General features: G+C 52.6%; 1 protein-coding gene across 1 annotated transcript; it reads right to left on the bottom strand.

Annotated features, from left to right (window-relative positions):
- Window positions 1–20: 20 nt before the first annotated feature.
- On the bottom strand, window positions 21–27,975 carry CALB2 (calbindin 2). The gene is made up of 11 exons (XM_059153108.1): window positions 27,793–27,975; window positions 16,298–16,374; window positions 13,698–13,787; window positions 10,643–10,723; window positions 6,597–6,653; window positions 6,024–6,101; window positions 5,518–5,573; window positions 5,152–5,191; window positions 4,719–4,772; window positions 4,062–4,133; window positions 21–725 (listed from the first exon to the last, which is right to left on the bottom strand). The coding sequence occupies exons 1-11, from the start codon at window positions 27,884–27,886 to the stop codon at window positions 609–611; spliced, it is 816 nt and encodes a 271-aa protein (XP_059009091.1). The 5' UTR covers window positions 27,887–27,975; the 3' UTR covers window positions 21–608.

The raw sequence follows: 27,975 nt of genomic DNA, 5'->3' as shown, positions 1-27,975 counted from the left end.
ACCCCTTGACTAGAACTGGGTGAGCTTCCACGCAGAACGTTTCCACTTTATTGTCTGTAAACTCTTCTTTGGTAAACAAGGAGACAAGGAACCCACAGAGCAAAGGAGCACGCGGAGTCCAGAAGACACAGGGCCAGCACCCACGAACAGGGACTCTGAGAAGACAGCTAGGCCATTAGCGAGGTGGTGGGTGGAACTAGGGGGTTTGGGTGGGCGGTGGCACCGGGGGAGAGGGGAGTGGGAGGGAAGAGTCTGCTCGGTGGGACAGAGAAGCCTAGATCATACAGCAGAGGAGCTCATGCATCACAGCGAAGAGGGGCAGGGAAGCTCCGCCCATGTCCCCGCCCACCGCCCACTAGGGTGGTGCACTTCGGTGGGCAGAGCAGCGTGCCAGTCGGGTCAGGTCCGGGGAGGTTGGAGAGGGCTCCCGGAGGCCCGTCAGCAACCCACCCTCCTCTCCTCTCCTCTCTCTCCTGCTCTGCAGGCTGGTGGGTGCAGGCGGCAGGGGCGGAGGAGGGGTGCTCACGATCTCGGGGGTCCAGGGAGAAGTGGCCGGGCAGCGGGGGCAGGGTTTGGGGGAGGCGGAGAAACAGCCCCCCGACCCCGCTTTACATGGGGGGCTCGCTGCAGAGGACGATCTCCAGGTCCTTGCGGTAGAGCTTCCCCGCCTCAGCCAAGGACATGACAGTCTTTCTGTAGTTGGTGAGCTGCTGGATATTCATTTCCTAGGAGACACACGGAGAGAGAAAGAGCCCCTCACTGGATGGCTCCAGTGGAGCGTCCTTTCTGCTCATTCACAGACACATCCACCAGAAGGCTCCTCTTCTCCCATCCCTGCAAACGTGGGCTTTGGAGTCCGAAAGCCCTGCTTTGTTAAGGCAAGGCTGCCTTGCTTTGGGGAAAGCAGTCAACCTTTGAGTCTCAGCTCAGCTGCCTCATCTGTAAAATGGGTACATTACCAGCGTCTGCCTCACTGAGGTGTTAGGATGGTTAGCTGAGGGAATGGACGCAAACGATGGGCAGCGCAGCCCCTGACACACAGCGCGCCCTCCCAAGTCGGCTAGCCCCTGTCTCTGCATGCCTTGTATCAAGTTCTCGTCTCCCTGGGGCTCTGGTACTCGCTGTGGGTCCTTGTAGGTGAGGAAGAGAACACCAGGGAAGCTCCCTGATCTTGTCCCCCGGCATCACGGAAAATACTTTTCCTCAACCTCCCCCATTTAAACAAGGAGTCCTAACTCCTGCCGCCTCCCAGCAGCAAAGCTCTCCGGCCTACTTCTTGTTCACTGGCTTCTGTGGCCATTCAGAGGCCACGAGGACAGGTGAGCCATGGACATAGGGCCACTGTCTCCTGTAAAATGGAGGCCAACATTAGAACATCAATACCTAATATTAGCTTTGGGGAGCATCTTCCCTAAAGGTCTGAAGTCCCTGCAAATACCACCTAGTTTGTTATACTATCCACCATTCAAATTAGGAGCCAAGGAAGGGACCCCATATATCAACACGGAGCTGGAGAACCACCCCGCCCCCCACACTGATTCAGTGAGAGGGCTGTGCTCACTTTCTATATCTAGAAGTTCTGCTTGAAGCTGAGGAAGGTTTTAATGAGCTGCAGCGGCCCCAGGAGTGGTGAGAAATACTGAGGTTTGGGCTGCCTGGGTGGCTCAGTGGGTTAAAGCCTCTGCCTTCGGCTCAGGTCATGATCTCAGGGTCCTGGGATCCTGATCGGGCTCTGCTCAGCAGGGAGCCTGCTTCTCCCTCTCTCTCTCTGCCTGCCTCTCTGCCTGCTTGTGATCACTGTCTGTCAAATAAAAAAGATCTTTAAAAAAAAATACTGAGGTTTGATCACACCAGCCTGTCCCTCAGGGACCTCAAACATGAATCTGTTCAGAAACCATGTCCGAGACCTCGCTCCATCCAAATGGAAATGTGCACCTGCCATGTGGGTTCACAGAACACGGCCCGCTCCCCTCCCGGCACAGGTGCTGTTTCCAGTCCTGTGGTTCTCTCTACTGGTTCCTGCTCTCCATCCCCAGGGGCCACATCCTGAGCTTCGGGCAGGTGGAAGACTCCCAGGTAAATGACTGTATCATTGTTCTCCAACCTTCAGAGTTGCTTCCTAACCCTCAACACCTCTTTTTGTTTCTACATCTTGAGTGAACCTGTGGGGCTGTGGGATTTGTACTTTGCGGTAATTAAGAAAGAACCTAGGAGCACCTGGGCTCAGCTGGGTTAAGCATCTTCCTTCGGCTCAGGTCATAATCCTGGGGTTCTGGGATGGAGCCCAGTGTTGTGGGGGGGTCTTAGCTCAGCAGGGAGTCTGCCTCTCCTTGGCCTTCTACCTCTGCTCCCTCTCCCCATTATGCTCTCTTTGTCTCTCAAATAAATTAGTCTTAACAAAAAAAAAGTTAGGCGAAGAGCAGAAAATTGAGGTCACTCCCAAGATTTAATGCTTGCCTTCAGGGTCGATCAACCTCAGGAGTCGAGCAGGACCACATGGAGAATAATGATGCCTCATTAATACAATTACAGTTGAAGATATTTTCCACTAGGATGCCAACATTCCTTGGACACATAAGGTTGCATAAATAATTTTCTCCTAGAGTCTGGTGCCAGGAAGGAGTCCGCTGAGTTCAAACACCTAGTGAAGACATCCTTCTTCCTACGAAGCATGTGTTTACTTATAATTTATTTTCTGCCTCTTTCAGAAAGCATTTGTAGGTAACAAAAAAAAGTGTAGGATGAAAGAAATGAATCATGATATTCAGGACAAAGATGAAGCGGTCAGAAAGCAAGCAAGTGGCAGGGGAGACAGATTCAGGCTGCAGTGAATTTTTTCCCCCTGAAATTGAGCAGTAAATTTAGCTTGTGCCTGGCAGGCAAGGTGGTTAGGCACCGTGAGGAAGTATGGAGTATTTATCATCTAATTAAAGAAAATAGCAAAATCATTTGCTTAGAGAAAGGCATCCCAGGAGGTGAAGGAAGGTGGCTGCTAAGAGAGCCACGGGCTCCCGGTCCCCCTGCTGCCACCGGCCCTCCAGCCCCGGTGAGCCCACCGCCTGGGGTCTATCCTTCAAGCGACACCACCAGGCAAAGTAATAGTTTGGTTCCCCGCCTTTTGCCTTTTCTTTGAGGGGAACAAATGCTTCCGTGGCTCCTCTTAGCCTCTTGCCCACCTCCAGACTCTGCATTTATTTATTTTTTCAAGATTTTATCTGTTCATTTGAGAGGGAAAGAGCGCATATGCACACACGGGGTGGGGAGGCAGAGGGAGAAATATCTTCACCTTCATCTCCTACTGGCCCCTTCTTTCCCAAATCACTCCCCCCCCTTTTTTTTTTGTAAATTTAAATTCAATGAACATCTATTATTATTGGAAGTTCCCCCAACTCTCTTTGTGGGGAAAATCTTTTCCGATGGCGGTCGGGATGCCAGCGTCTTATCATCGCAACATGATAGAGGGCCAACAGGTGGGGCCACCCCGAGTGTCTGGGGATGGCTGAGCAGATAGAAAGTGCTGGACACAAACCCTGGAATATTACTCGGCCTTAAAAAGGAAGGATGTCGGCACTGCCACAACATGGGTGAACCTGGAAGGCGTTCTGCTGAGTGAGGTAGGCCTGTCACAGAGACAGGACCTGGATGCCACCATTTGTAGGAGGTGCCGAAAGCGGTCAAGTTATAGACACGGTAGCCTGGTGGGGGTCTCAGGGCCTGAGGGTCTGGGGGCTGGGAGAGGGAGGGCTGGGGAGCTCTTGTTTGCTGCGCGCGGAGTTTGGTTTTGCAAGAGGAAGAGCGTTCTGGACGGGGAGGTGATTACAGTGTGGGTGTCCTCAGCACTGCTGAGGGCTGCTCAGAAATGGGGAAGAAGCTTTGTGTGAAGGGGGTTTTCGTCGACGGAGCATCCATCCAGAAACCAAACAACAGCCCCCACACTGCCGTGGCCTAGTTATGGGTGATCAGAGGAGAGCGGACGCACCCCACAGGCCTTTCCCCCTCCCTCAGAAGCCTCGCTCCTGCCCCAGGGCCAGCTCCCTCAGCCCCGGGGCTCCGCGGCTCACCTTCTTGTTCTTCTCATACAGGTCCTTCAGCAGGGCGTCCAGCTCGTTCTCGTCGATGTAGCCGCTCCCGTCCTGGCGGTGGGGGGCAGGGGCACACAGAGCTGGAGAATCAGGCCGCACCACCCTGGCCCTGGCCTCCCCGATTCCCCCAGCTCCTCCCAGGGGGCCTGCGGAGTCCGACCTTCCCTCTGCTCCGAGCAGAAGGCGTTCACACCCCGCGGGGTCAAAATAACACCGAACTGCTGACTTCCCCAGCCCAGGCAGGGGGACAGGACATCCCAGGGCGAAGGTGTGTCCCGGTGTTTTGCATTTGCATTGGAAATACAGAGGAGGTTCCAGAAGCATTTAGCTAACTCCCTAAGATGTCAGGATGAACACGGGGGCTATTTAAAGCTTACCCTCCAGGCTTTGGTTATAAGGGAGACTACTGGAGTCACCCAGGTGAGGCGGCAAAGGAAGGGGTGACGACGGTAAGGGGGTCCTCTCCCTCCCAACTGCCTAGCCAAACCGTTGGCTCCGATGCGAAATGATGAGCCGGCAACAAGGGAGCAATACTGAGTCCCTCCTTCCCCCGAAGGACAAAGCGGAGCCGGTGGCTGGGGGCTCCCCTGCTGGCGGGGCCCCTGCTCTTCCCTCCCACGCTGCTGTCCGTCTTACCTTGTCGTAAAATGTGAAGATCGCGTTGAATTCCTCTGAGGTCAGCTTCATGCCCTGTAAGGCCCGGGGTATTAAAGAGGGAAGCAGAAGCTTGGGAGAGGGTGTGTGCATGCACGTTGCCTGTGTGCATGCCAGTGTGTGTATGCAAATTAGCGCACCGCTGGTGTGTGCCCGAGAGGGCGCGTATATCCGTGTGCACCTGCGTGCACACGTGTGAGTGAGCGCGTATGTGTGCATGTGGGAGCGTGTGTACATGGATGTGTGCATGGGTGCATGTGTGTACACGTGAGCAGGCACAGGGCTGCGTGTGTGCGTGTGTGTCTGCACGTGCGTGTGCGCACCTGTGCGCTGGGGTGCCATCAGGAGGGTGGCAGCATGAAGTGCGTGGGGTTGAGGGAAAGGAGGAAGCGAAGAAAAGCAGAGGCTCTTTTACCTGAAATTTAAGCAGGAAGTTTTCCTGTACAGGCAAGAGTCTGGAAAGGAAGCGTTAGAGCAGAGCTTAGGAGACAGGGCAGAGGCTGGAACAGCGGGTTGGAGGGGGATGTGGAAGCCGTGCCTGTGGTTCTGGAAACTGTCTCTGAGCACGGAGGAATTAGTGGCAAGGTCTGCATGGAGGGAGGCGGACGCACTGAGGTGCTGGGACTCTCTCTAGCTTGGTCTTGAGCTTCATGACACCCGACCTGTCACTTCTTACAGCCCTCTCCCCACCCCCGACTGGTCTTCGAGCCAGGGAGGGTGGCACAGGACCGCAGGCAGAGGTCCTGGGAGAAGTGACCCTGGGGTGGGCTCGGACACTTACCGGGACATCTCCGAGAGGCCCAGCTTGCCATCCCCGTTCAAGTCAAACATCCGTAGCTGTTGGGGACAGACAGAGGTGCCTGTGTGATTCGCTTTGACCTCTCAGGGGGGACCCTGACCCGCCATCTCCTTGCATAAGAGAGGAAGGGGGAGGGGTGGGTGTGCTCTGCCCCCTCTGAGGTCACCTGGAGGCTAGAGACCAGCAGGGTCTAAATGGGTCCCTGCTCCTCTCTCCTCTTCTCGGGGGAGGGCCCCAGGAGCTGGGCTGGCCAGCAGCAAAGGCCCACCCTCTCCCAGAGCTGGGGAGGTTGTCATGGAAACAGATGCTCCCATCTCCTTCTAGCTCAGTGAGGATCTCAGAGGGTGCGTGAGGCCAGAGACCAGCATCCCTTTTGCCACTGGGAGTCACTTCACCAGGGCCTGAAGACTCCGCCAGCAAAGAACCCTGGAAACCCAGAATCCCGCTGGCGTGGGGCAGACCCCAGTCCCGTGCCTCTGCCCACTCACTATGGTTTGGGTGTATTCCTGCAGCTTGGGTTCATCATATGGCCGGTTCGCCTTCTTCAGCAGGTCAGACAGAAATCCCTAGAACACAAAAGGTCTCTTGAGAGCTCCTGACGCAGTCAGTTCCTCCTTCATTACTTGCTCCTTCAGTCAGTCACCACTGTTTTCTGAGGTCTCCCATTTGTATGGCTTACATCCCTCCTGATTCCCTAATCCCTAATGCTTGTGGGATGATCCTGAAGGCCTGGATGCAACTTCAGCCCCCAGGAGAGGCTGCAGAGACTGGCTGTGGCACCTTAGGGAGCCCAGGACCCAGGGCTAAGCAGCGGCCTGGGCACCACTGGTCGCAGAGGGATGGTGGTGTGGTAGACCCACAGGTAGGGGACAGATCTGCCCGAGTTGTCTTGAAGTTGTCTGTCCCGGGCACTGATGTGCAAAGGAGTGGAGTCTGGTCAAGCTCCCTGGCCCCGTGGCTCCCTGCATATCCTCCCTCCCTGGGTTCCTTAAACCTACCACCACTCTGGCCTCTCAGTCCATTCTCTGTGCGTTCCGTACCCTCCCCAAGGCCCATCCTACCTTGAGCTCGTTGGCTTCAATGTAGCCACTTCTGTCTGTGTCATACTTCCGCCAAGCCTGCAGTGGGAACGACAACCTATTTGCAAGGACCCGTCAATACCTCTAAGCCTCCTTCCAGTTCCCTTTAATGGACCAGGTTGGGTCTTGATGTTCAAGAATATTACCGGGAGATGGGGACGTGGAGATGGTCTAGTCCAGTCCCTTCCATGTCACAGATGAAGAAATGGGGAAAGTGTCTTGGCCAAGGTCACACAGAAAAGGGGAAAAAAAAAAAAAAATCCCTTGGAAATTATCTACCTACTCTTAACTGGCCGGGGTCTCTTTTTTGTATCATTTTTAACTACGGTTATGGTTTTCTTTTCTTTTTTGGACAGGGTTATGGTTTTCTAAGGTGCTAACCAAGCAACTTCTAGCACTAGGATCTGGTAGATCCAATTTTTGCTGTGGGTATACAACATGTTCTTTTACTGCTCTGGAAGCTTCTGATGGTCTGGGTGGGGCCTTAGCCAAGGGTAAGAATCTTCTGGAAGGGTCAGATGCAGTCACTGTACTCCCTCCTCCATGCCTTCACCATGGTGCACAAGGCATCCACAGCTGAAGGGGAACAGAAGTGGTAGTGCTGTCAGCTCATTTGGGCTGTCCCAAGGCTAGCCCCCCATCTGTGTGATAAAAAGCATTTCTTTCTCTGTTTTTTAAGGAAACCACCCCTCTCCCTGATCAATCCAGAGGGCCCCACTTCCCCAAATCTTTGATCTAAGTTGGTGCCTGAATATATTTCTTCTATTTTCTTTCAAGGTTTCTTCCCTTGACTTTTTCTCTCTTCTCCCTCACCTCCAAAGTGCACACCACACACCGGTGACACAGAGTTTACTAAGAATCAGCAGGTACTAATTATTTTGCCAAATTTGGATCCCCTGCATCTCCTCCCTTCTCTATGTCATGCCTCCCTTTTATTTTTATTTATTTATTTTTTAAGTTTATTTAACAGAGAGAGAGAGAGAGAGATCACAAGTAGGCAGAGAGGCAGGCAGAGAGAGAGGAGGAAGCAGGCTCCCTGCTGAGCAGAGAGCCTGATGTGGGGCTCGATCCCAGGACTCTGAAATCACGACCCGAGCTGAAGGTAGAGGCCTTAACCCACTGAGCCACCCAGGCGCCCCATCATGCCTCCCTTTTATTGTCCAGAGGGTGAGTTTCCAGATAACCCGGGACCTTTCTTCCATACCAGCAAACAAGGCTGTGTAATTCTTATGGGATAGCGGTGACTCAGGGAATTTGGTAGTATTTTTTTTGGGAACCTGATTGCTTAAAAAGTTATGAGACATGAGCAAATCCCAGCAAAAATGTAGACTTATACCACGGACAACCTGGATAGATGGTATTTGATCAGGGAATTGTCTTTTCTCTGGGGAGGAAAAATGCTTTGGTTCCATTCAAATATTCCTTCCTGTGCCCAGAAAGCCTGCCCTTGAGAAAGAACCAGTAAGAGCAGGTTTATAAATATGACGTCACCAACCACCTGCATGTACCCAGTGCCTTAGAGTTTAGCTCATCGGAGTCTTGACTGAGAAAATAGGCAGATAGACCCTAAAAGTTGGGGCTAAAGCTGCCTAAAAGGAGGGTAACCTGGGGGTGCCTGGGTGGCTGAGTCCAGCGCCTGCTCAAGCCCCACATCAGGCTCCTTGCTCAGCAGGAAGCCTACTTCTCCCTCTCTCTCTGCCCCTCCCCCGCCCTCTCTCTCTCTGACAAATGAATAAAATCTTGGAAAAAAAAAAAAAGGAGGGTAACCCGAAGGCACCCCAGTCCTCACTCAGAGCAAAGCATCGCTTTGATTCTTTTTTTTTTTTTTTTTTTTTGGCCGGGGGTGGGGGGGGCGGAGATCCTCAGCGGCTCTGACCTCCCTCCCCCCCCCCCCGGCCCCGCCTCCCCCGCCTCCTCCCCAGGCTCTCCCCGTTCACTTCTCTTCCCGCCAGTGCTTTGTGCTCGTCCATCAGTGGGTCATTCTCTTCCCATTCAAGGAAAAGAGTTCAAGGGACCTGGGCTTTGTGAAATCTCAAAGAAATCCTGAGGCGTCACTAAAATTAGAAATTACAATGTTGTGCTTAGCAGTGGGACAGAGCTCTCTGCCCGCGCTAGCCTTTCAAGGAGGCACAGGGACCAATTCCTGTTTCCAGCTGATGAAAATGGAACAAGCGGCCAAGCCCAGGGGGGTGGTGCTGCGGGACGGTGGGGTCCCCTGGAAACTCGGTCGGGGGATTGTCTCAGCTGTACCGTGGATTAAAGGATGGAGACAGATAAGAATATGGAATCATATCAACGACACAGAGAGAAACCACTAATGACTTTGAGAGAGAGGGACACACAGAGAGAAAGGTCTTTTTTCCAGCTCCCCTCACCCCCGCAAACTATTCATCATCCCCATTTTCCAGATCAGAGGTGGAAGAGATACCGATTTTTGCCTGCCTCCCTCCCCATCAGGGAGAGAACCATCAGGCATAAGGCTCCCTTTTCTACAGACAGAAAAATGGACTCTCACAAAAGCAGCGCTCTGGCAAGGAGATGCAGACTTTCCACCCCCTCCCCAGGAAGACAGGCAAGAGAAGGACTAAGAACAGAATCCAGAATGTCAATGACTAGCTTACGGAATCTGGCCATCTTGAAAAGCCTGGAGAAAATCCTTTAAGGCACCATAAAATTAAATCCATATCTGAGGCTTAGGCAAGCTGCCACTTAAAAAATGACTTTTCTGCCCTGAGAATTGGTTCTTTCTAACCAATTTTCTACCCATGTGGGGAACTCCATGCCGTGTGGGTTTCTGGGCTAACTCTCCATTAGTTTTAGGCAGTAAATCACGGAGAGGGGATTACCGGTGTCTGGGCATGGATTTAACACGAGGAATGGCAACTTGAGTCAAGTTGAAGGCCAGTCATTCTCCTAGCAGGCAGTGTGTGAGGGGTATTGGTTAAGTTTCCCTCTGGGGGACACATATCTTAAACAGCTAGGGTGCAGAGTCCAGAAAAATACCAAGAAATAATCAGCAGTTTGCCCGGTATCAGGATTAGTCATGTATCTGGTTGAATCATGGAGTTTCCAATTTTTATAAATAAAAAACGGTCAAATATCAGCGATTTCACATGGCTGCATCTATCTGTTCAATATTACTAAAAAAAAAAAAATTGAGTTTGTGTGGTCTACTTCACTTGAGGATTTCAAAGAGTTTCTTTTGCAAAGATCTCTTTCAAGGGTGGGGGGAGCACTGATGTGTAGACCACAGTCAAGAATCAGAACTGGAAGGGGCGCCTGGGTGGCTCAGTGGCTTAGAGCCTCTGCCTTCAGCTCAGGTCATGATCCCAGAGTCCTGGAATCGAGTCCTGAGCAGGGCTCTCTGCTCACCGAGGAGCCTGCTTCCTCCTCTCTCTCTGTCTGCCTCTCTGCCTACTTGTGATCCCTGTCTGTCAAATAAATAAATAAAACCTTAAAAAAAAAAAAAGAATCAGAACTGGAAGATGCTGCAGACTGAAATTCCGCCCCTCCCCCAGGCTTTTCCAGCTTTGGGATGGCACAGAAATCTATGCTCCCCATTCATGCTCCTTGGAACCCTGACCTCAAAGGACACCAGTGTTATTGAGAACACAGTGCGTGAGCTCTGGAAGCCAATGGACGTGAAACAGGTCTCTCCACTGCAAGATATCCAAGATACGGCAAGATGCAAATGTCTATGGACCAGTTCCCAAAGGGGAGATAAGCGCGTACCTGGCATTTCCCACATGTACTTCCCCACACTTACTCCTCACTCTATTCTGCACGCTTTGATGTGCACGTATCATATGGGGATCTTGCTGAAAGGCAGATTCTGAGTCAGTGGGTCAGGGACTCTGCGTTTCTCACATGCACTCAGGTGATGGTGATGCAGATGGCGCTGGTCCAGGGACCACACTCTGAGTCATGGAGCTCTAAGGGGTTTAGCATCGCCCCTGGGGGGGACCACTTCCAGGCACTGGGGTGCACCTGGCCCTGAACATGGGAGAAAGGCAGTGCCTTGGCCTCACCTCCATAAACTCGGTGCTGGAGCCCACGTGCTGCCGAAAGCATAAAAGGAAGTTCTCTTCCGTTGGCAGGATCTGTGCCAGCTGCGGGGGGCCAGAGAGCAACACAGAGACACAGACACGTTACTGGAGGGCCCCGCCAGGGAGCGGAGCCCACTCTGCCAGAGGGTGGTGAATGGCCAGTGGCAAGGCAGTGTGGGACCCGCATTTTGCTCTTCTTCCTGAGAATAGCCCCTCAAAAGGGAAGAAGGATGTTCTGAGGAGTGCACCCCCACCCCCCCAGCTAGAGGGACAGATAGTGGAGCCCCTTCAAAAATGCAAGTGTCCGTTCTCCCAAAGAATACTTAATAGATGATTCCAGTGATATAAAATTCTAAAGAAGGCAAATGAATCTGAGATGAGTAGTGGCCTGGGATTTTTTTTTTTAACTATTTTACCAAAATTTATTATTTTTTTTAAATTAAAAAAAATTTTTAAAATAAACATATAATGTATTATTAGCCACAGAGGTATAGGTCTGTGAATCGCCAGGTTTACATACTTCACAGCACTCACCATATCATATACCCTCCCCAGTGTCCATCACCCCACCCCCCTCTCCCTATCCCTCCCGTCACCCTCAGTTTGTTTTGTGACAGTAAGAGTCTCTTATGGTTTGTCTCCCTCCGGATCCCATCTTGTTTGATTTATTCTTTTTCTACCCCCCCCCCCCCCCCATATGAGTTGCATCTCCACTTCCTCATATCAGGGAGATCATATGATAGTTGTTTTCCTCTGATTGACTTATTTCGCTAAGCTTAATACCCTCTAGTTCCATCCACGTGGTTGCAAATTGGCCTGGGATGTTTAAGGGCAATAGCAATGCTCTGTCTTGATCGTGGTGGTAATTATATGGCTGTGCACAACGTCTGAGCTCCCAGAACTTGGCTCTCCCAATCAGTGCAGCTTATTGTATATAAATTATACCTCAACAAATCTGATTTTCAGAAAATGCAAGAATTCCCTTGTTCAGCACCCCCTTATTTTGCTCCCAGCTTCCTTGGGTCACAGGCAAATCCTGATTGGTGTGAGTCAGGTAAATGGGCTAATTCCCTTGCCAGGGATTGGCTTATGAGTAGGCATGTGACCGAGTTCTGGCCAATGGGATGTGAGGGGAGGTCTGCTAAAAGTACTCCCGGCAAAGCTTTCCTCGCTCCCAGGAGGAGCCAAATGGGACGGATCCTTTCTGCATCCCGACGTGGGTGCTTGCAGATGGGGTGGCTGGAGCAGCAGGCCAGCCTGAAGATGAAGGTGTTTTGGGGGGGCAGAGAAGTGCAGAGAAGCAGAGCTGGGGACCTGGCCTCCTTCATCTAGAGCCATTCCTTCTCGTGGCGCTTGTCTCACTAGGAGCCTCTCATGGTTTAAGCCAGGAGTAGGTAAACAATGGCCCGTGAGCCAAATCTGGCCCAATGCCTGTTTCTACAAATGAACTTGTCTTGGAACATGGCCATGCCCATTCATTTACATACTGTCTATGGCTGCTTTTCTGCCACAGTGGCAGAGTTGGAAGAATTGTGGCAGAAACTATGTGGTCTAAAAATCCTAAAACATGTACCATAATCTGGATCTTTCCAGAAAAAAGTCTGGTGACCCCCGGTTTAAGCCCTTTTGAGTCAGGATTCTCTGAGACTTGCGGCTCAGACATCTATGCTCTTGGTGCCCTTCCCAGACCCCCCTTAGCTAGGCTGGTGGGCCACCCCTCATGCCGTGAAGGACACCTACTAATGGCTCAGAGCTGCTCCCTGCATCAGAGCTGCCCTCCACAAACCACCACTGCCTCAGGCACCCCCCTCCACTTTTCCCGACCTGGAGGGGGCAGCCTGTATCCAACGACTGACTGAACTGGGAGTACGAAGGACCACCCCATCCCTTGCCCCAGGATGAGACCACCTCTGGTGCAATCCTCATTCCAGAGCTCCCCGTGAGATCAGGCCAAGACCCAACTCCGTCGGACACCATGTCCTTCCTTAGCTCCTTCCTCTGCCTTTTCCTGCTACATTCTTCCCTTCTTTCGAGAGTTCTCTCTCAATAACCCCCCCCCCCCCCCACTTGAGTCCTTTCTCAGTCTCCTTTTCTGGGGCACGGACTAAGGCAGCATCCCACCCAATCCACCCTGGGAGGAGCTATGCCCTCATTCCTGTGCTGCGGTCATTATTCCCGAGCCTTAGACCACACATCACAAACTGATGGCCAGTGGCACGCGCACGCGTACGTACCGTATACGTAGGAATGTATGTGTGTGTGTGTGTGGATACATAAGTTGTTTAATTAGACAAAGAAGCCATTAAACTGAGGTGACCTTACTGCCTTAGTAGCCTATGTGAGCAAACCCAAATGGAAACCAGTCACAACAGCCCAGGAGGGGTTCCCAAATAATGCAACCACTTAAGCGATAGCCAATCAAATACCTTCCTTGCTCTGCTCCCACTTCTTCTCTATAAGATTCTTTCCCTAGCTACTGTTGGTGGGAGTGTTCCTGATCACTTGTGGTTTGGCACTGCCCCATTTGAATCAATTTTTCCTCAAATACACTCTTAAAATTTTTAATATGCCTCGATTTGTTTTAGCAATCTGTATTTATGCAAATGTATGTGTGTGTATATAATATATAAGTGATATGTGTTACATATGTAAATTACGTGTTTACAAATTAATTAAGTAATTAAAACTATTGCCTTGGGATGCCTTTTGGCGGGGCATGAACTCTCTTGTTCTCCAACGGTCCTGTTCTTCCTCTCTCAAGCTGGGCTCCTCACCCATTCGGAGTAGCTGCTGGGACCGTGAGAGCACGTAAGGTCTCCCTCCCTGTCTTAGGCCACTGTTTGTTGCTTCTTTCCTTGTGAGGCTCAGAAAAATCCTGCCTGTTCTTGTTGATCAGCCTAAGTGCTGGAGGTGGGGTGGGGGCTTCCAGACCACCCTCCCCCCCTTTTAGAGGCCTAGAAGGACACTTGTGCTTGGCAGAGTGGAGGTGACGGGAACCCCTCTCCCCTATAGCTCTTAGCCAGGATGTAGGACTCACCTCTGCCATCTCGATTTTGCCGTCGGAGTTCTTGTCATACTTCTGCATGAACTCCTTCATCTTCTCCCCAAAGTTGTCACTCTTTGACATCTGGGGAAAAACAAAGGGGGGGACTGACTGTGCTGCTGGGCCCCACGGGAACCACAGATCTCTCACCTGCTTGGTGTGGCAGTGGCACGGAGCGTTCCATGCCCCAGATCTGCAGCCCCAGAACCGGGCCGGGCTGACGCTCTGACTGGTCAGGGCCCCACTCCTTCCCAAGGATCTCCTTCCCAAGATCGCTCCAAGTCCAAGCGATCTCCCCTCTGAGGCTTGGTCACCTGGGGACATACACCCCCATCCCATGTAATTTATGCAATCAAACATGCCCCTCTGCCTTTGAGACGGGATTAAACCACAGCTTTGTCGGAAGGGCGAGGACTTATTCCCATCACTCAGATGTGAGAACTGAGGCCCCAACATTTTACCAAGGCAGCTTCTCATACAAGCCAACTTATTCGAGGAGGAAACCAGCACTACCTCAGAGCAAGGTAAATCATGCATTTTCTTCTGTCAGGTCTAAAGGGAATTTACGGTATTTTTCACTCTGATTTTAAGCCAGGAGGAAGGTGAGGAGAAAGTCTTCATATAGCTGAGGGGTAATTTCAATCATCTGTGCGATTATTGTGACTACTCCAAAGGCAGAGAATTTCAAAAGCTCCTTTGACCCATCACTGCCCACTGTAAATCTAAGGCTCTCTGAAATTCTCCAATCTTGGCCTGTTTTGGATGCTGCTGAATAGTTCCGTGTATGAACACGTTCTTCCTTAACCCTCACCAATGGGCAGTCTGCTTGTACAGCTGATGGCGCCTCTTGCCTTCTCTGATGACTTCCGGGGGGGTTGCGCGCTTCCTCAGATCGGGCCCTGGAGAATTCTACCCATTCTTCAGATTAGAGTCTGTTCTTTCTACCTGGGAAGCGGTTTCAATTTGCCAGGATTTATTCATCAGTATTTCCTGCCTTATATGTTCGAGTGTGCACGGGATGCTCCTAGGCTTGGATCCCAGATGGGGTGAGCTGATTGAGTTTTCACAGCAGCCCCGGTGGGGTGAGTCGTCTGTCCGTTCTACACACCGGTGCACACTGGGGGGCCGTGTCTTCTCCCGAGGTCACCAGCCGGTGTAGCTAGAATTGGAACTTGAGGCTCCTGCTTCCAAGGCTACTATCCCTTCTGCCCAGCTGCTCTGAACACCAGTCACGGATGCTGTCAGTTGAGATGTTGTTGACAGACTTGAGAATCACCCCTGAAGCCATCTGAGATGGGGAGTGACTAAGATTTCAGTCTAGAAGCACTGATCCCAGAATCAGTTTTCATGCCTGGGATTTCTGGGATGCAGGCTTCATTATCCTAGTAATGAGCGTGATGGGGGAACAGTTGATAAACAAACCCATGAATCAAGGCCATCGCCGAAGTCCATGGCTGGCCCTCCTTCTCGCTGGGGCGCTCCGCCGGGCTGTGGACCAGGAGCTCACTGGTGGATTTGCTGCTTGTCTCCCAGATTGCCCCATGGAGACTTGCTAAGAGGCAGGGGATCGGCCAACAGACACGTAGCAGGAGAGAGTGGGGAGACCCCCAAGGGACCAGCGGGAGCTGGGGGAGGTGATGGGTCTGACTGTGTATATCTGAGAACCAGACGCGGGGATTGCAATAAACTAGGTCCAATTACCTCAGCTTTTCGGTATTTCAGACAGTCCTCCCACGGCTTTCGTGAATTTAATAGTGTAAGCTTGTGACTACAGGCCTCACAGTGACCCTGCTGTGAAGGGGTGGGACGTGATTTGGAGTCGCTTCAGGCAGGCTAAGAAAGGCAGACTGACACCACCGCGAATGAGGCCAGGCCGTACTCTCTGGTTCAGATGCTGGTTTGGAGCAACCAAGTTTCCCTCTAGGTCCTTGCTGAGGATTCCAGACTCTGTTGGTCTAGAACAGTGGTTCTCGGGTGGGGATTATTCTGTGGCTCCCACAGGGGACCTTTGGTAATTTCTCGAGACATTTTTGATTGCTACAACTGGAAGAGGATGTTGTTGACATCTCATGGGGAGAACCAGTGACGGTGCTATATATCCTACAATCACAGGACAGCCCCCCCTCCACCTCCCCACGACCAAGAATTATCCAGCCCTGTCCATAGAGCCGAGGCTGAGAAACTCTGGTCTCAAATAAAGACACTTGAAACCCCTGAAGCATCCAATGGAGTCATGACCCCCCTGAGAATCTTAGATAGGCTCTGGACTATTCCTTAGGAAAATAAAAGGGTTTTATACACATATACATAGACACAAACTTTGCAGTTTTGGGGGGTTTAGTAACCCCTGATACCCATTCACAAACACCCCTCAATCCCAGACACCCAAAGGTATTGCAGGAAGGTTCTCTTTTTAAGGGATTATTCCAATTAAAAAAAAAAATTCTTACAAATGAAAGAAAAACTTGGAAGGTCAAGGCCAGAGATGTCAGGCTGGCTTAGGAGACGCAGAATTTGGGACAGACAATGCTGACCGAAGCCACGATCAGGATGATAGAAAAAAATCAAACAGTTCGACAAAGTACTGGGCTTACCATGCCAGAGCCTTTTCTTGCTTTCTCCAGCTCCTGGAAAAAGTTTTCTAGCTCTTTACCTTCAATATACCCATTTCCTGTGAAGAAAGCAAAGAAAAAGAAAAAAGCAGTTGACCTAGGAGCTGAATAGTAAGACTAATGGGGTGGGGTGAGGGGGTGGGGAAGTCACAGGGCTTCAGGGAGAACTTCTTGGTCAACAAGCAGGTGTGTCTGGGTTGGCCTCCGACTGTGCAGCGTGAGGGACGTGGGTCCTGCCCCCAGGGTGTTTCCAACTGTACAGCTGCAAGATCAGTAACCGCGGGCCTTTGGGGTATACATTCAGTAGACGGGAGAACACTGGGAGGGACCAGGATCCGAGCTAAGCTGGTAGAAGTGGGTGGAACTGTCCGCAGCTGGCTGGGTGAGCCCAGGATCCAGAATTTAACGGGATGATGGTGGTGGTGGGGGCACAAGGTCATCAGCATCCCAGCTAGTCAGCAGGTGGCAGACCCTGGTTGCAGGGGTGAATGAGGCCCGAGACAGAATTTGGGTCTCTGGAGTGGGAGGGTATCCCGAGTTGAAGAGTGTCCCCCGTGCCCCCAAATCCATGTCCACGGAGAACATCAGAATGTAACCTCACTTGGAAATAGGGTAATTAGTGAAGATGAAGCCATAGTAGATTATGTAGGCCCTAATCCAATGACCTGTGTCCTTATAAGAAGGCCTCGTGGAGACACAGAGACACACAGGGAAGAAGATGATATAAAGACTGAGACAAGATTGGAGTGATGTTCTCTCCAAGCTAAGGAACGCCATGGATTGCCAGCAACCACTAGAAGCTGGAAGAGAGACACGGAAGGATTGTCCCCAAGAGCCTCCAGAAGGAAGCAATTCTGTCGATGCCTTAGGTATGGACTTCCAGCCCCAGAACAGGAAGAGAAAAAAACCTCTGTTGGTTTAAACCGCCTGGCCTGTGGGACTCTGTTACAACAGCTCTGGGAAACTAACACAGAAGGGAAGAGTGGGAAGAGAAAGGCAGGGCGTCCCTCCTTCGGGCTGGGGGCCCCCGAGAGCATCCGTCACCGGGATTATGAGGAGGGGAGGCAACCCGCTGCACAGCCATGAAGAGAGGAGGCCCTCTGGTCTGTGAGCACCTGGGAAAACCCTGTTCTGCTCGCTCACTGCCTGTAGGACTTTGGCGAAGTCATTAACCCGTATCAGCTGCAAAATGAGTTCTGACACTTAAATGGGATTTTGTATGTACCAAGCCCCCCCATTATGAGTGCACCGTGAACGTGACTGTGGTTCCAGTTCAATGACCAGAACTTGTGCAGAAGATGGAATGAATCAGTCCTGCAATGATCAGGACTGGGCCCCAAGGTCAGTGCCTGACTTTGAAGATCACAGTTAGTGGTGAGAAGCCCTTTAGGTTCTCAAGTCTTAAACCAAAATGGCCTATAGACTGGGTAAACTGAGCCCATGGCCAAGGTCACTAGTCCCTGCTGTGATTGAGAGCAGGCATTTTTGGGCTGGAAATCAGACAGGCCGAAGGGAGTGCTCTCCCACACTCCCCCAAACTGGAATCTCCTGGGATCTTTTTTTTTTTTTTTTTTTAAAGATTTTTAAAAATTTATTTGACAGATCACAAGCAGGCAGAGAGAAAGGAGGAAGCAGGCTCTCCACTGAGCAGAGAGCCCGATGTGGAGCTCGATCCCGGGACCCTGGGATCATGACCTGAGCTGAAGGCAGAGGCTTTAACCCACTGCGCCACCCAGGCACCTCTCACCTGGGATCTTTAAAAAAAAATCAGATGGGTGTCTGGCTTCCACCAGACATGCTGTTGTTGCCATTGGTTTGGGGGTGTGAACTAAGCATCACGGTTTGTTTTTGTTTTTGTTTTTTGTTTTGTTTTGTTTTGTTTTTGCTTTTGTTTTAAGCTCCCCAGATGATTTCTATGAGCAGCAAGTTTGGAAACCACGGGCCTAAAGTCAAGTTTCAAATCTGATCTAAAACAATTGATTAAGGTTCCTATAGAGAATAGCCAACTGGTAGCTTTTGTCAAGGGCAAATGGAATTACAAGTGAAACAGAGACAATAAAAAAGGAGTATTTATCCTGGCCCTTGGGGGTAGGATGGGGTTGCGGTGGGGGTGGGGGTTCTCCCCACCCTCTGCCCCCGGCATCCCCTGAAAATTTAGATTCCCAATAAATAGCCACAGACGCGCCCCCTAGTGGAGAAGATGCCACAATAAACATGGCATGGAGAGGATCCCGTGAGATAAATGATATATTTTTCTCAGCAGGGAAAATATGTGATTGTATTTAGGGGGTGGGGGAAGGGGACTGGAGCTCCCTTTTCCCCCCTGGCATAGAGTGGTCATCGTTCTTGCGACGGTTGGAATTTCATGAGCATGCGCCTAATGGCCTGTGAGGCCAGTGGGAGAGGGGGCGTGAGCGGAAGGGCCAGGGCTTTCTAGGCAAAAGGCAGTCTAGTTGATGATGCCTCGGAGTTGAAGGAACAAGTGCTTTTTCTCTGCCTCACTAGTCCCTGCAATGATCCAGAAGGATGGGTTTCAGCTCTGACCAGCATCTCTCCCCACCCTCAGAGCTGGCCCTGCTATGCCACTTCCCCGCCAGCTCCGGCACCTGCTGTAGAAGGGGGGTGCGGGCGGGTTACCCACACTTCTTGCAGAGGCACCCACACCCACTTCTTGTCCTGCCTCTATTACTCACCGTTTCGCTCTGGGATGTCACCTCTCCGGACCTGTTTCCTCACTTATAAAATAGGGATAATGACGGTGCCCGCCTCCTACCATTGGCAGTGAAGACTCCACGGGGGTAAAAACACAGGGAAAGTGCTGGCCCACAGTGAGCCTCCAAAATGCCAGTGGTCATCACCACCACGGCAGGTGTTTCTTCCTAGGCCAGGGGACATCTTGCCCTTGGGCTGCTTGCTTTCAGCCAGGAAGAGTTGGGTACAGGAGGCCAAAGCAGGTGAGGCCAGCACTGAGCCACCTCCCATTGAGCAATCTGAACGAGAAGAAGAAATCTCGAAGAGTACAGACCGTGGGACCCACCTTTTCCTTGCAGTTTCTCTGAAACTTACTAAGAATAAATGTCCTTGTGTTTATTCCTGTTCTAGAAAGGTTTTAAGGTGGTTTAATATAACCTCCAGAACCCGACAATCAGCCTGTGCCTTGCCCAGCGGGAGACATGGACACTTGTAAACATCAGGAATGGCTCACGGATACAATGCTTTAAATTTTTCAAAGCACATTCGCTTCTCTCTTTGCTTCCGGAGATAATCTGAAGCCTCACTATGTGTGAAGCCCTGTGTAGGTTGCCATGGGGGAGGGATATGACACTGCACAAGACCGAGGTCCCATTTTCCAAGTTGTCATAATCCTTCCAGACACACAGGATCCTAACAGGGCAGAGTAGAATCCTCCTCTTGTGACAAAGAAACTTGAGGCACAGAGACTGTAAGCAATCTGTTCAGAGACACACCGCAAGGCGGGACCAGAATTGGAGTATCCTAATTGCTGATCTAGGTTTCATTCATTCATTCATTCATTCATTCATTCAACATTTCTTGAGCATTCACTTTGTGCCTGCTGTATGCTAGGCCCCAGGGGTATAAAAGTGAGCTAGACGGGGTCTGCCAGGATGGGTCTTATGTTCTAACTGGGTGGGGGTGGGGCTGGGCAGACAAACAGCAAGGAAAAGGAAAGATGACGTAGTAGAATGGGGGGAGGGGCTCCCAGGGCTACTTGACAGGGTGGGCAGGGAAAGCTCGAGAACCCCCAGCTACCAGGAAGAGGAGGAGAAAGGGAAGACTAACCGTGGAGGCCGGGGGAGGAGCCAGGACCCAGCAACGGTAGAAAGTGGTCCCCTCCCCAGCCCACCTTGCCCAGCCTGAGCAGCAGGAGGGTCCTAGAGGCTGGCAAGCCCCTCACACCCTACTAGAAATCCCACCACCTCTTCCTCTCCGTGCCCCCAACGAAGAGACAAAAGGCGGCTCAATTCAACAAACCTATACTGTTGGAAGTAACAATAGTTCATCTTTGTGCCTGGTGCTCTGCGGCGGGGGGTGGGGGGCTGGGGGGGGTGCTACAGACAAGTCTTCGATGTGGGCTTACTCCCCAGAGCGGTTCATGGTCCAGCGGGGGCAAAGCAGCCAAATAAGAATTGTCAGGATCTACAAGCTGAACGCAGAAGGAGAGGGGCAGAGACTGGATAGGGAGGCAGGGGCTGTGGGGCCCAGAAGGGGGCATCCTCCACCATTGGAGGGAAAGGCCTTTGCTACTTGGTCTCTCTCAGGGCAAATCTCATCCCTCCCCCAGGAGGCAGCTGCTACCCCCCCCCCCCCCCCCCCGGTCTCATCTGTGTGGAGGGGTAGGCCGGGTTGACCTACATCCTTCCAGAACAGACTTCAGCACCAGATGAATGGATTGCTTTTTCTCTGACCCCAGTATCAGGGCGTGGGGTGACTGGCCACCCAGCAAATCTCCTGTGGACGGGTATTGATAAGAATGCGGTTACCATGGCAACCACCACTCCTTCGCTTCCTATCAAACTGCATCCTGAGAATATTAGGAAGAGGGGGCTGGGTGGGAGTCAGAGACCCTGCATCTTTCCTTACTGTACTCTGGCTACCACTGTGCCTCAGTTTCCCCCAGTCAAAACTGAGACAACATTTCTTGGGGGCGCCTGGGTGGCTCAGTTGAGTGTCTGGTTTTGGCTCAGGTCGGGATCTCAGGATGGAGCCCCTTGTCCCGCTACTTCTTCCCGCTCAGTGTGGAGTCTCCTTATCCCTCTCTCTCTGCTCCTCCCCTATCCCTCGAGCCCGCATGCACCACCCCCCAGATAAACAAACAAACAATCTTAAAAAACAAAATAAAGTGACACACCACTTCTTTACTATTAAGCTGATCACAGACACCTCGAAAGCCTTGACTAAAGGATGCTTTGCCCCCTGTTGGAAGGAGGCCTCCTTGTTTCTCACTGAGAGTCACGTGTACAGATTTTCTAAGAGTTGAACAAGGAAGAGAGTAAGAGGTATAATTCTGCCACCAGCTCCATGACTGCCCATGTGACATCGAGCGAATCAATCTCACTGTGCCTCCATTTCTTGATCCCTAAAATGGGTATAATTGTTTATGCCCTTTCTGCTGTGAGAGTCACACAAGGTATTATTGTGAAAGCGTTCCAGAAAATGTAAAATCTCACATGAATGGAAAGCATCACTTCTAACCTCAGTCCTCTGAACCAGTCCATGGCTGTCAACTCTTCAGCTCAGAGAGTACTGGTTTTCAGCCAAGCTGTCTAATAGAGTCACCTTGGGGGACACCTGGGTGGCTCAGTGGGTTAAAGCCTCTGCCTTCGGCTCAGGTCATGGTCTCAGGGTCCTGGGATCGAGCCCCACATTGGGCTCTCTGCTCAGCAGGGAGCCTGCTTCCTCCTCTCTCTGCCTGCCTCTCTGCCTACTTGTGATCTCTCTCTCTGTCAAAAAAAAAAAAAAAAAAAAAAATAGGGGGTGCCTGGGTGGTTCAGTGGGTTAAAAAAATAAAATAAAATAAAAATTAGAGTCACCTGGGAGGCTTTTAAAACACCATTGCCTGGGTCCCGCCCCTGGAGGTTCAGATTTAATTGATGGGGGTGGGGACTTCTCGGGAGCCTGTTTTCAAAAGCTCTGTCGGTGATTCTAACGCCCAGTCAGAATTAAGGACCGGTTTATGGTGAGTCTCAAGTGTTAAGGTGTGTAAGAATTACCTGGGGATCTTATTAAAGTGCAGAGTCTAATCCAGCAGGTCTGGAGGGCAAGGGCTTGCTGTTTCTAGTGGGGTCTGTGGAACAGCAGCATCAGAATTACCTGGGAGCTTGTTACAAGTGCAGAATCCCAGGCCTTCCCCAAGAACTCCTGAGGCAGAAGTGCTGGGAGAGAGATCCCGAAATCTGTGTTTTCACAAGGCTCCTACGCTTCAAGTTTGAGAACGAGGGGCCTGGCCGCAGGGGCGCTCACCAGTCCGTGTCTCCCCGTGATGCACAGGTTAGAGAAATCCAGGAGACGGATTGCCAAATCCCAGACGTCCTCGTTAAGGAAGTGTTCCTGAGACCCAGCCACTGGCTGTCTATCCAGAGTTCAGATTTTTGGAAAGGCAAATAGCCCTCTGCCCACCCAAGCCTGAGCACCCTCGGGACAGTCACAGCCCACGCCCCGGGGCAAGAAAAGGGCTGAAAAAACACAGAGCTTTCAGACATGACTTTCAGTCTGTGTTTCTGGGCCGAGCTGCTTCTCGAACACTGGTTCTGGAGCTGCTCTGGGTCCTCTGAACGTGGGGACATCTGGCCGCCGAAGGCTGGGCTCGTTCCCAGGCTTGGGGGAGTCCAGAAGGCTGGAGCAGATTGGACAGCAGAGAGCCAAGGAGGAGCGGGGGAGAGCCAAGCGAGGCCAGAGGCCCCAGATGGGTCCGGCTGGGCCAAGGAGGGCACGGCCTGCCACAGGCCGGGAGAGCTGCCAGGAGAGGCCCTGTTTTCCAAGAGCCTCATGGCCGCTCTAGTAATTTGGGCTCCCCAGGTGTTGGAAGAGATTTCCCCGAAGGGTCTTCTCAGCCCTGGAAACCTCCCTCAGGGCTTCAGCCAGGACAGCCACTGAAGTCCGGAGGGGAATAAGCTGGCTGAGCGGGCAGGGGCGCAGGCTCCCTGGGCTGGCAGCTGCCCTGGGTGAGGCGGGCTCAAGCTACCTTGTTTGTGAAAACTCGTCCCAGGGCTGCCTCCCCGGGGAGCCTCAGCTCCTCACAGACACAGCGCCTCCCTGGCTGGTGTAATCACTCCCAAGGGCAGGCTTCGGGGCCCGGGGTGTCCCCAGAGGCCACCAGCGCGGGGCGACCCAGCACGCTGCAGACACCACAGCAAAGGGCCCCGTTAGCAAAGCATTTGGGGGTTTAGGGGTGAAAGTGGAGTGGAGGCTGATTCCTAAGGCTTACCCCGGGTGGACCAGGAGGCTGCCCCCAAAGAACCCCGCGTCCTGCCATCACGACCCTCAAGCCCGTACCTTGCTGTCCCTGATGAGACCCACAGACCCCACAGAGATTGGCAGACAGGGTTAAAAAAGACAGCTCCCACCTCAGCTCCCTGCACCAGACCCCCCGGACTCTCTTGAGCCAAGAAGCGATCATTTGTAGGAGTCCTGGAATCACCCTAGGACTGGCACAGTGATACTGCCTTGTACATGTTAGAGTGTTTGCCGAAATACTTAATATATTCCAAGCATTCTGTAACCCTGTTTGGGCAAGTCTTTTTTTACTGTTCCAAAAGGCTTCACTGAGTATCCCAGTGCAAGCTGCCCCGACCTCTCCCCAGCTTGGAGAGGCCCTGGGGCTTCTCCCTCCTCGCCTCTCCCTGCAGGCACACGGGCTAAGCTGTGAGGCTCCACCAGGCCTGCCTGGGTGCTCACGCCTCCAGGTGATCCTGGTGCCTGGATCTTCTGTTATTACCTTCGGGTGTGGGAGGACAGAGGAGGGAAGACAGGTCAGGGCCTTCCTCTCACTCATTTTCAAAGGCCTTGAGGCCCCCATGGGTAGCAAACAAGGCTCACTCCCTGTGAGAGGCTTTGAAATCCTCCCCCATCCCCTCAACACCAGGGCCACCTGGAGGCAGGCAGAGACCCTGAAGTATCTGGGCAGATTCCCACACCTGGAGATACAGATCTTCTTACATTTCTACTGTTTTGCGGATTCACCCCAGAAACATAAACTCTTAGAAAATCTGCACACACTCTGGAAATTAACTTAGTTAAAGCAAATGCCTTCTAATTTTTCCCTCACCCGCTCTGTAGAGAGAACCACCATTTTCCATGCCCCGTAATGTGTGGCATTTTCTCGAATCTCTTCCAGCATTTGAGCTTAGTGAATAATGAAAATGGGTTCATATGGTAATAGTGTCCTGCTACCATTAAAAACAAAACAAAACAAAACCTTAGTAGTCCATCTTGGATGTTTTCCCGTGTCAGTGGAAAAGCTCCCCCTCCCTATGCTTGGTTGCATAATATTCCCCTGTAGAGATGGGTACAATTCATTTTTCTCCTCCCTGGTGAAGGGCATTTCCTTTCGAATTTTCAGCATTCCCAAGAACTCGGTAATAGAAGCCCTTGCTTGTCTAACTTTTTGTACACGTCACGGTAGAGCTATGTTAGAGAGATTCCGGGGGTGAGTTGCAGTGCCTGTTTGGATCCAGGTGTCTGCTGGCCTCTGGGAGAGAAGCCATCCTGTCCCTGTGATTTCAGTGGCTTCTAAAGGCTATGGTATTTTTCCCTGTTGAGCCACCCCTTGGCTTTCCATGGAGATTCCTACTGGTCATCCGTGAAACTGGAGCCTGGCGGCCCATCTGATCGGAACCACGCAGACAGACCAGGTGGGCTCCGGGCTGGGCCTCGCACGGCTGCTTGGATCATGCAGGGTGAGGACATTCCGAAGAGGTGACCAGGCAGCATGGGATGGGCTCAGACATGGGGGGCCGTGTGAGGGTCACTCCGAGCATGGAGGCGGCATGTGGGGTCAGAGCGTGGGCTTGGCTGCGGTCTTCCCTACTTCTGCCTTGGGGAGATGACATCTGAATTCTCCCAAATGCATGGCTGCAGCTGACCTTGGAGGAAGAGCCCAGGGACGGAACCAGGCCCGAGGAGACAGGATCCCTGGGTGGCCCCCACCCTCCCACTTTGCCGTGTGGTCTTGTGAAAAGAACTTTGCCTCTCTGAGTCCCAGTTTTTCTCTCTCCAAACGCCTACTCCTTTCTTTCTCCACGAGACTGATGCAGATTTTGAAAAGAATCTCTTAGGGCAGCGTCACCAGGTTGACCTTCCTCCTGGTTAGTAACGGGCTGAGTTAGGGTCAGAGCCCCCTGCCCCAGCTCCCCTCTCTTTGGCATCCAGCTTCTCCTAAGTTTGCCTCATCTGTTTCCTAGAGGGTCCGGGAAGAGTGGGGCAGTGGCTCCCTCCCCTGGGGGGCTGTGCCTGACTGGGCTCCAGGGTCCTGGTGGGTTGCAAACAGGAGTCCTCCCAGAGCTCTTTGAGTTTGTAAGAGGCAGGGGGACTCCGTATCAGGGAGCAAGTCCAAAGTGAACACAGAAGCCAGACTTAGTAAGGGGGAGGCCCAGATAGGGCAGGGAGTGCCTCAGGGGAGGGGGTGGGCTCCCCAGAAGTCTTTGGGTGTGCTCAAGGGGTTAGGTAGGGAAGGTATGGAGCAAGGCCGTCCACAGCCTCTTTCTGGATCCTTCCGTGGAACTCCAAACTTGGCTGTATCCTCCTTTTCCTAAATCACCTCTGTGCCATCTCTGGCCCTGTAAGCCCCTTTGTCTTCTCTGTGTTAGGTCTGGGGCTCCTCCTCGGGACCTCCCTGAGGCAGTGGCCGGAGAGGGCAATGGGGTGTCTGGTGGGCAGGAATCAAGAAGCAAGCATTGAGCTCCCCTTTGCCATGGGAGCAGGAAGGAACCAGAGGCACAGTGGCTTTGGGGGTGTTTGTCGGACTCTTGCGTCTAGTGCTAGCTTAGCTTTGCTCCAGCCCGCACCAGGACCCCTTTCTGAGATTAAAGAAACAGCTCATTGCCTCGGAGGCAGGGGGTGATAGAGGCTTTTCAGTGGGCAAGTGGGAAGGTGGTTTCCAGCATCACAGAAGAATCCCTCTTGCAACCCAAATGCATGTTCCCAGGGAATAAACCCTGGCCGGGAAGGAGCCCCATGACTCCCTTGCTGTACAGCCTGTGAGAACCCGCCCCTCATAACCCCCGTCCTCACCTGCACCAGGAGCACCTCGCCTGCCCAGCAGCCTCACAGGGACTCTAGGAGGTGTGACTGTGTTTGGAACACTATGAGGTCTCAGACAGATGTAAGGATTTGCATGATTATTGAGTGTGCTATTGGTTGTCCCCACGAGGACGGGGGAAAATAGGAACCATGGAGTCCTCTGTCTGTTATAGCTGACTCATCTGGCAGCAGGCTGGTGGCATAACCTTGGCCACTTGGTAACTTTCCTTGAATCCTGCAAGTCTCTGGTGCAGATAAACTGGCAGAAGCATCCTCGGGGAATGTGCGTGTCATCTGGAATACTAAGAGGCTGCACCTTACATCCCTTTTCCCCCAGGCAGTCTTACGGTCCAAGCTGGGGATCGGAAGTACAAACCCTCCTTAGCCCCATTTTACAGATTTAACAGCCTACCCGCCTCCTTCAGTAATTCACAGGCAGATCACCATCCCAACCCGGAGATTACCTGCCCGGTCCTCTGCCCGGTCCTCTGCCTGGCTCTCAACCCAGCTTTCTCAGGTGGCTCCCAGGGAACAAAACTTGACTCGTGAACTTTACTAGACATTAACCCTTGCCTCTCCAAGCACCCTGGGCAGAGGGCCTCTGTTTAGCCACTTGCATGCCCTGCAGAGATGAGGAAAGGAGGAGGGAGGAACTAAGTGAGCCGCCCCTGATCCTCCCTCTGGTTCCCACCCCCCCTCGCTGTCAGTCCCAGGCTAAAACCCGGACGCCACCACCCTGCCAGGAGTCTCAGATGCCTGAACATTTGGGATGCCCATCCTGGCCAGGCCCTGAGAAGGGAATCAGATCACTTAGTTTTTTTTGGAGGGGTGGAGAAAACATCTCTAGTAAGATCAGAGGCTCCTAAAGGGGTGGGGGTCTCCCTTTATGCCGGAATCAGACCATCATAGACTCACAGAATGCCAGCCCAGGGAGACACCTCCTAAGGTCATTCTATCCGGTCCTCAATTTTGGGGGGAGTCAGTGTCTCAGTAGGCATTTAAGATTGTGCTTCCCTCCATCCACAGATGTCACCTAAAGCAGCCAGGACTATCACCATGAGGGAAGATGTCAGGCTGGTCCCCCAACCCTGCCCTCACCACACCCACTGCTGCTGTGTTTGGACCCATTTGCCCAGGGAGGATGGGAAACCGGCAGAGGAAGCCCAAGGGGTGGTCAGGGCCCCCGGCTCACTCCCGACTCCTACTCCCAGCCAATTCATCTGGGGGAGGCCCAGGCTTGTCCTAACCTCCAGGACAGTGGGGGGTGGTGGTGGTGGTGCTAAGCTGGCATTAAACAAGAGGAGAACCCCAAGAAAGAAGAGAGTGGGCTTGAGACCTGTGGCTGCAGCAGCTGAAGGCAAGCCATTACCTCGAAGAGAAGGCAGGGATGATAAGACGGCAGGGGGATTCCCGGGGAGCCTTGCCCGCCCGGGCCTCCTCTCTGGGAAAGCTCCAACTTGCCCAGAATGAGGCTGCAAAAGCCGGCGGGCTCTCCGCCGTCTATGTCGGAGAAGAAAAGTTGCTGACAGTTGTCACCTGAGCAGCCTGGGCATCTCCCAAACTCCAGACCCCGACCTCAGCAGGCTTTGGGGCCCAAACACCACCACCACCGCGCCCCCGGGACGAACGTACACCTGCCCGCATCAGCGCTGTCCCCTTCCCTTCCACCGCAGGTTCCCTGGGGGCCAACGGGCCCAGAAGTTGAGAGATCTACTGACCGTCTGCGTCAAAGTGCTTCCAGATTTCCAGGAACTGGGATGCCGTCAGCTCGGCCAGGTGCAGGTAGGGGGGCTGCTGCTGCGGGCTAGCCATGGCGAGCTGCTGGGAGACCTCAGGCGCACAGCGTTGTCCCTGCGCCCGGCTCCGCTCCCGCACTCGGCCAGGTCCTGCGCGCCACGCTG

The sequence above is a fragment of the Mustela lutreola genome, chromosome 16 (assembly GCF_030435805.1).
Source record: "Mustela lutreola isolate mMusLut2 chromosome 16, mMusLut2.pri, whole genome shotgun sequence".
Classification (NCBI taxonomy): Eukaryota; Metazoa; Chordata; class Mammalia; order Carnivora; family Mustelidae; genus Mustela; species Mustela lutreola.
Note: the sequence above shows the minus strand (reverse complement) of the source record. Positions and strands in the feature narration are given on the sequence as shown.

Coding starts and splice junctions, on each gene's coding strand:
- CALB2 (XM_059153108.1), bottom strand. CDS start 27,886: ATGGCTAGCCCGCAGCAGCAGCCCCCCTACCTGCACCTGGCCGAGCTG. Junction 13,788..16,297: donor CAAGAAAAGGCTCTGGCATG/GTAAGCCCAGTA, acceptor GTTTTTCCCCAG/ATGTCAAAGAGTGACAACTT. Junction 4,773..5,151: donor ACTTCCTGCTTAAATTTCAG/GTAAAAGAGCCT, acceptor CGGGCCTTACAG/GGCATGAAGCTGACCTCAGA.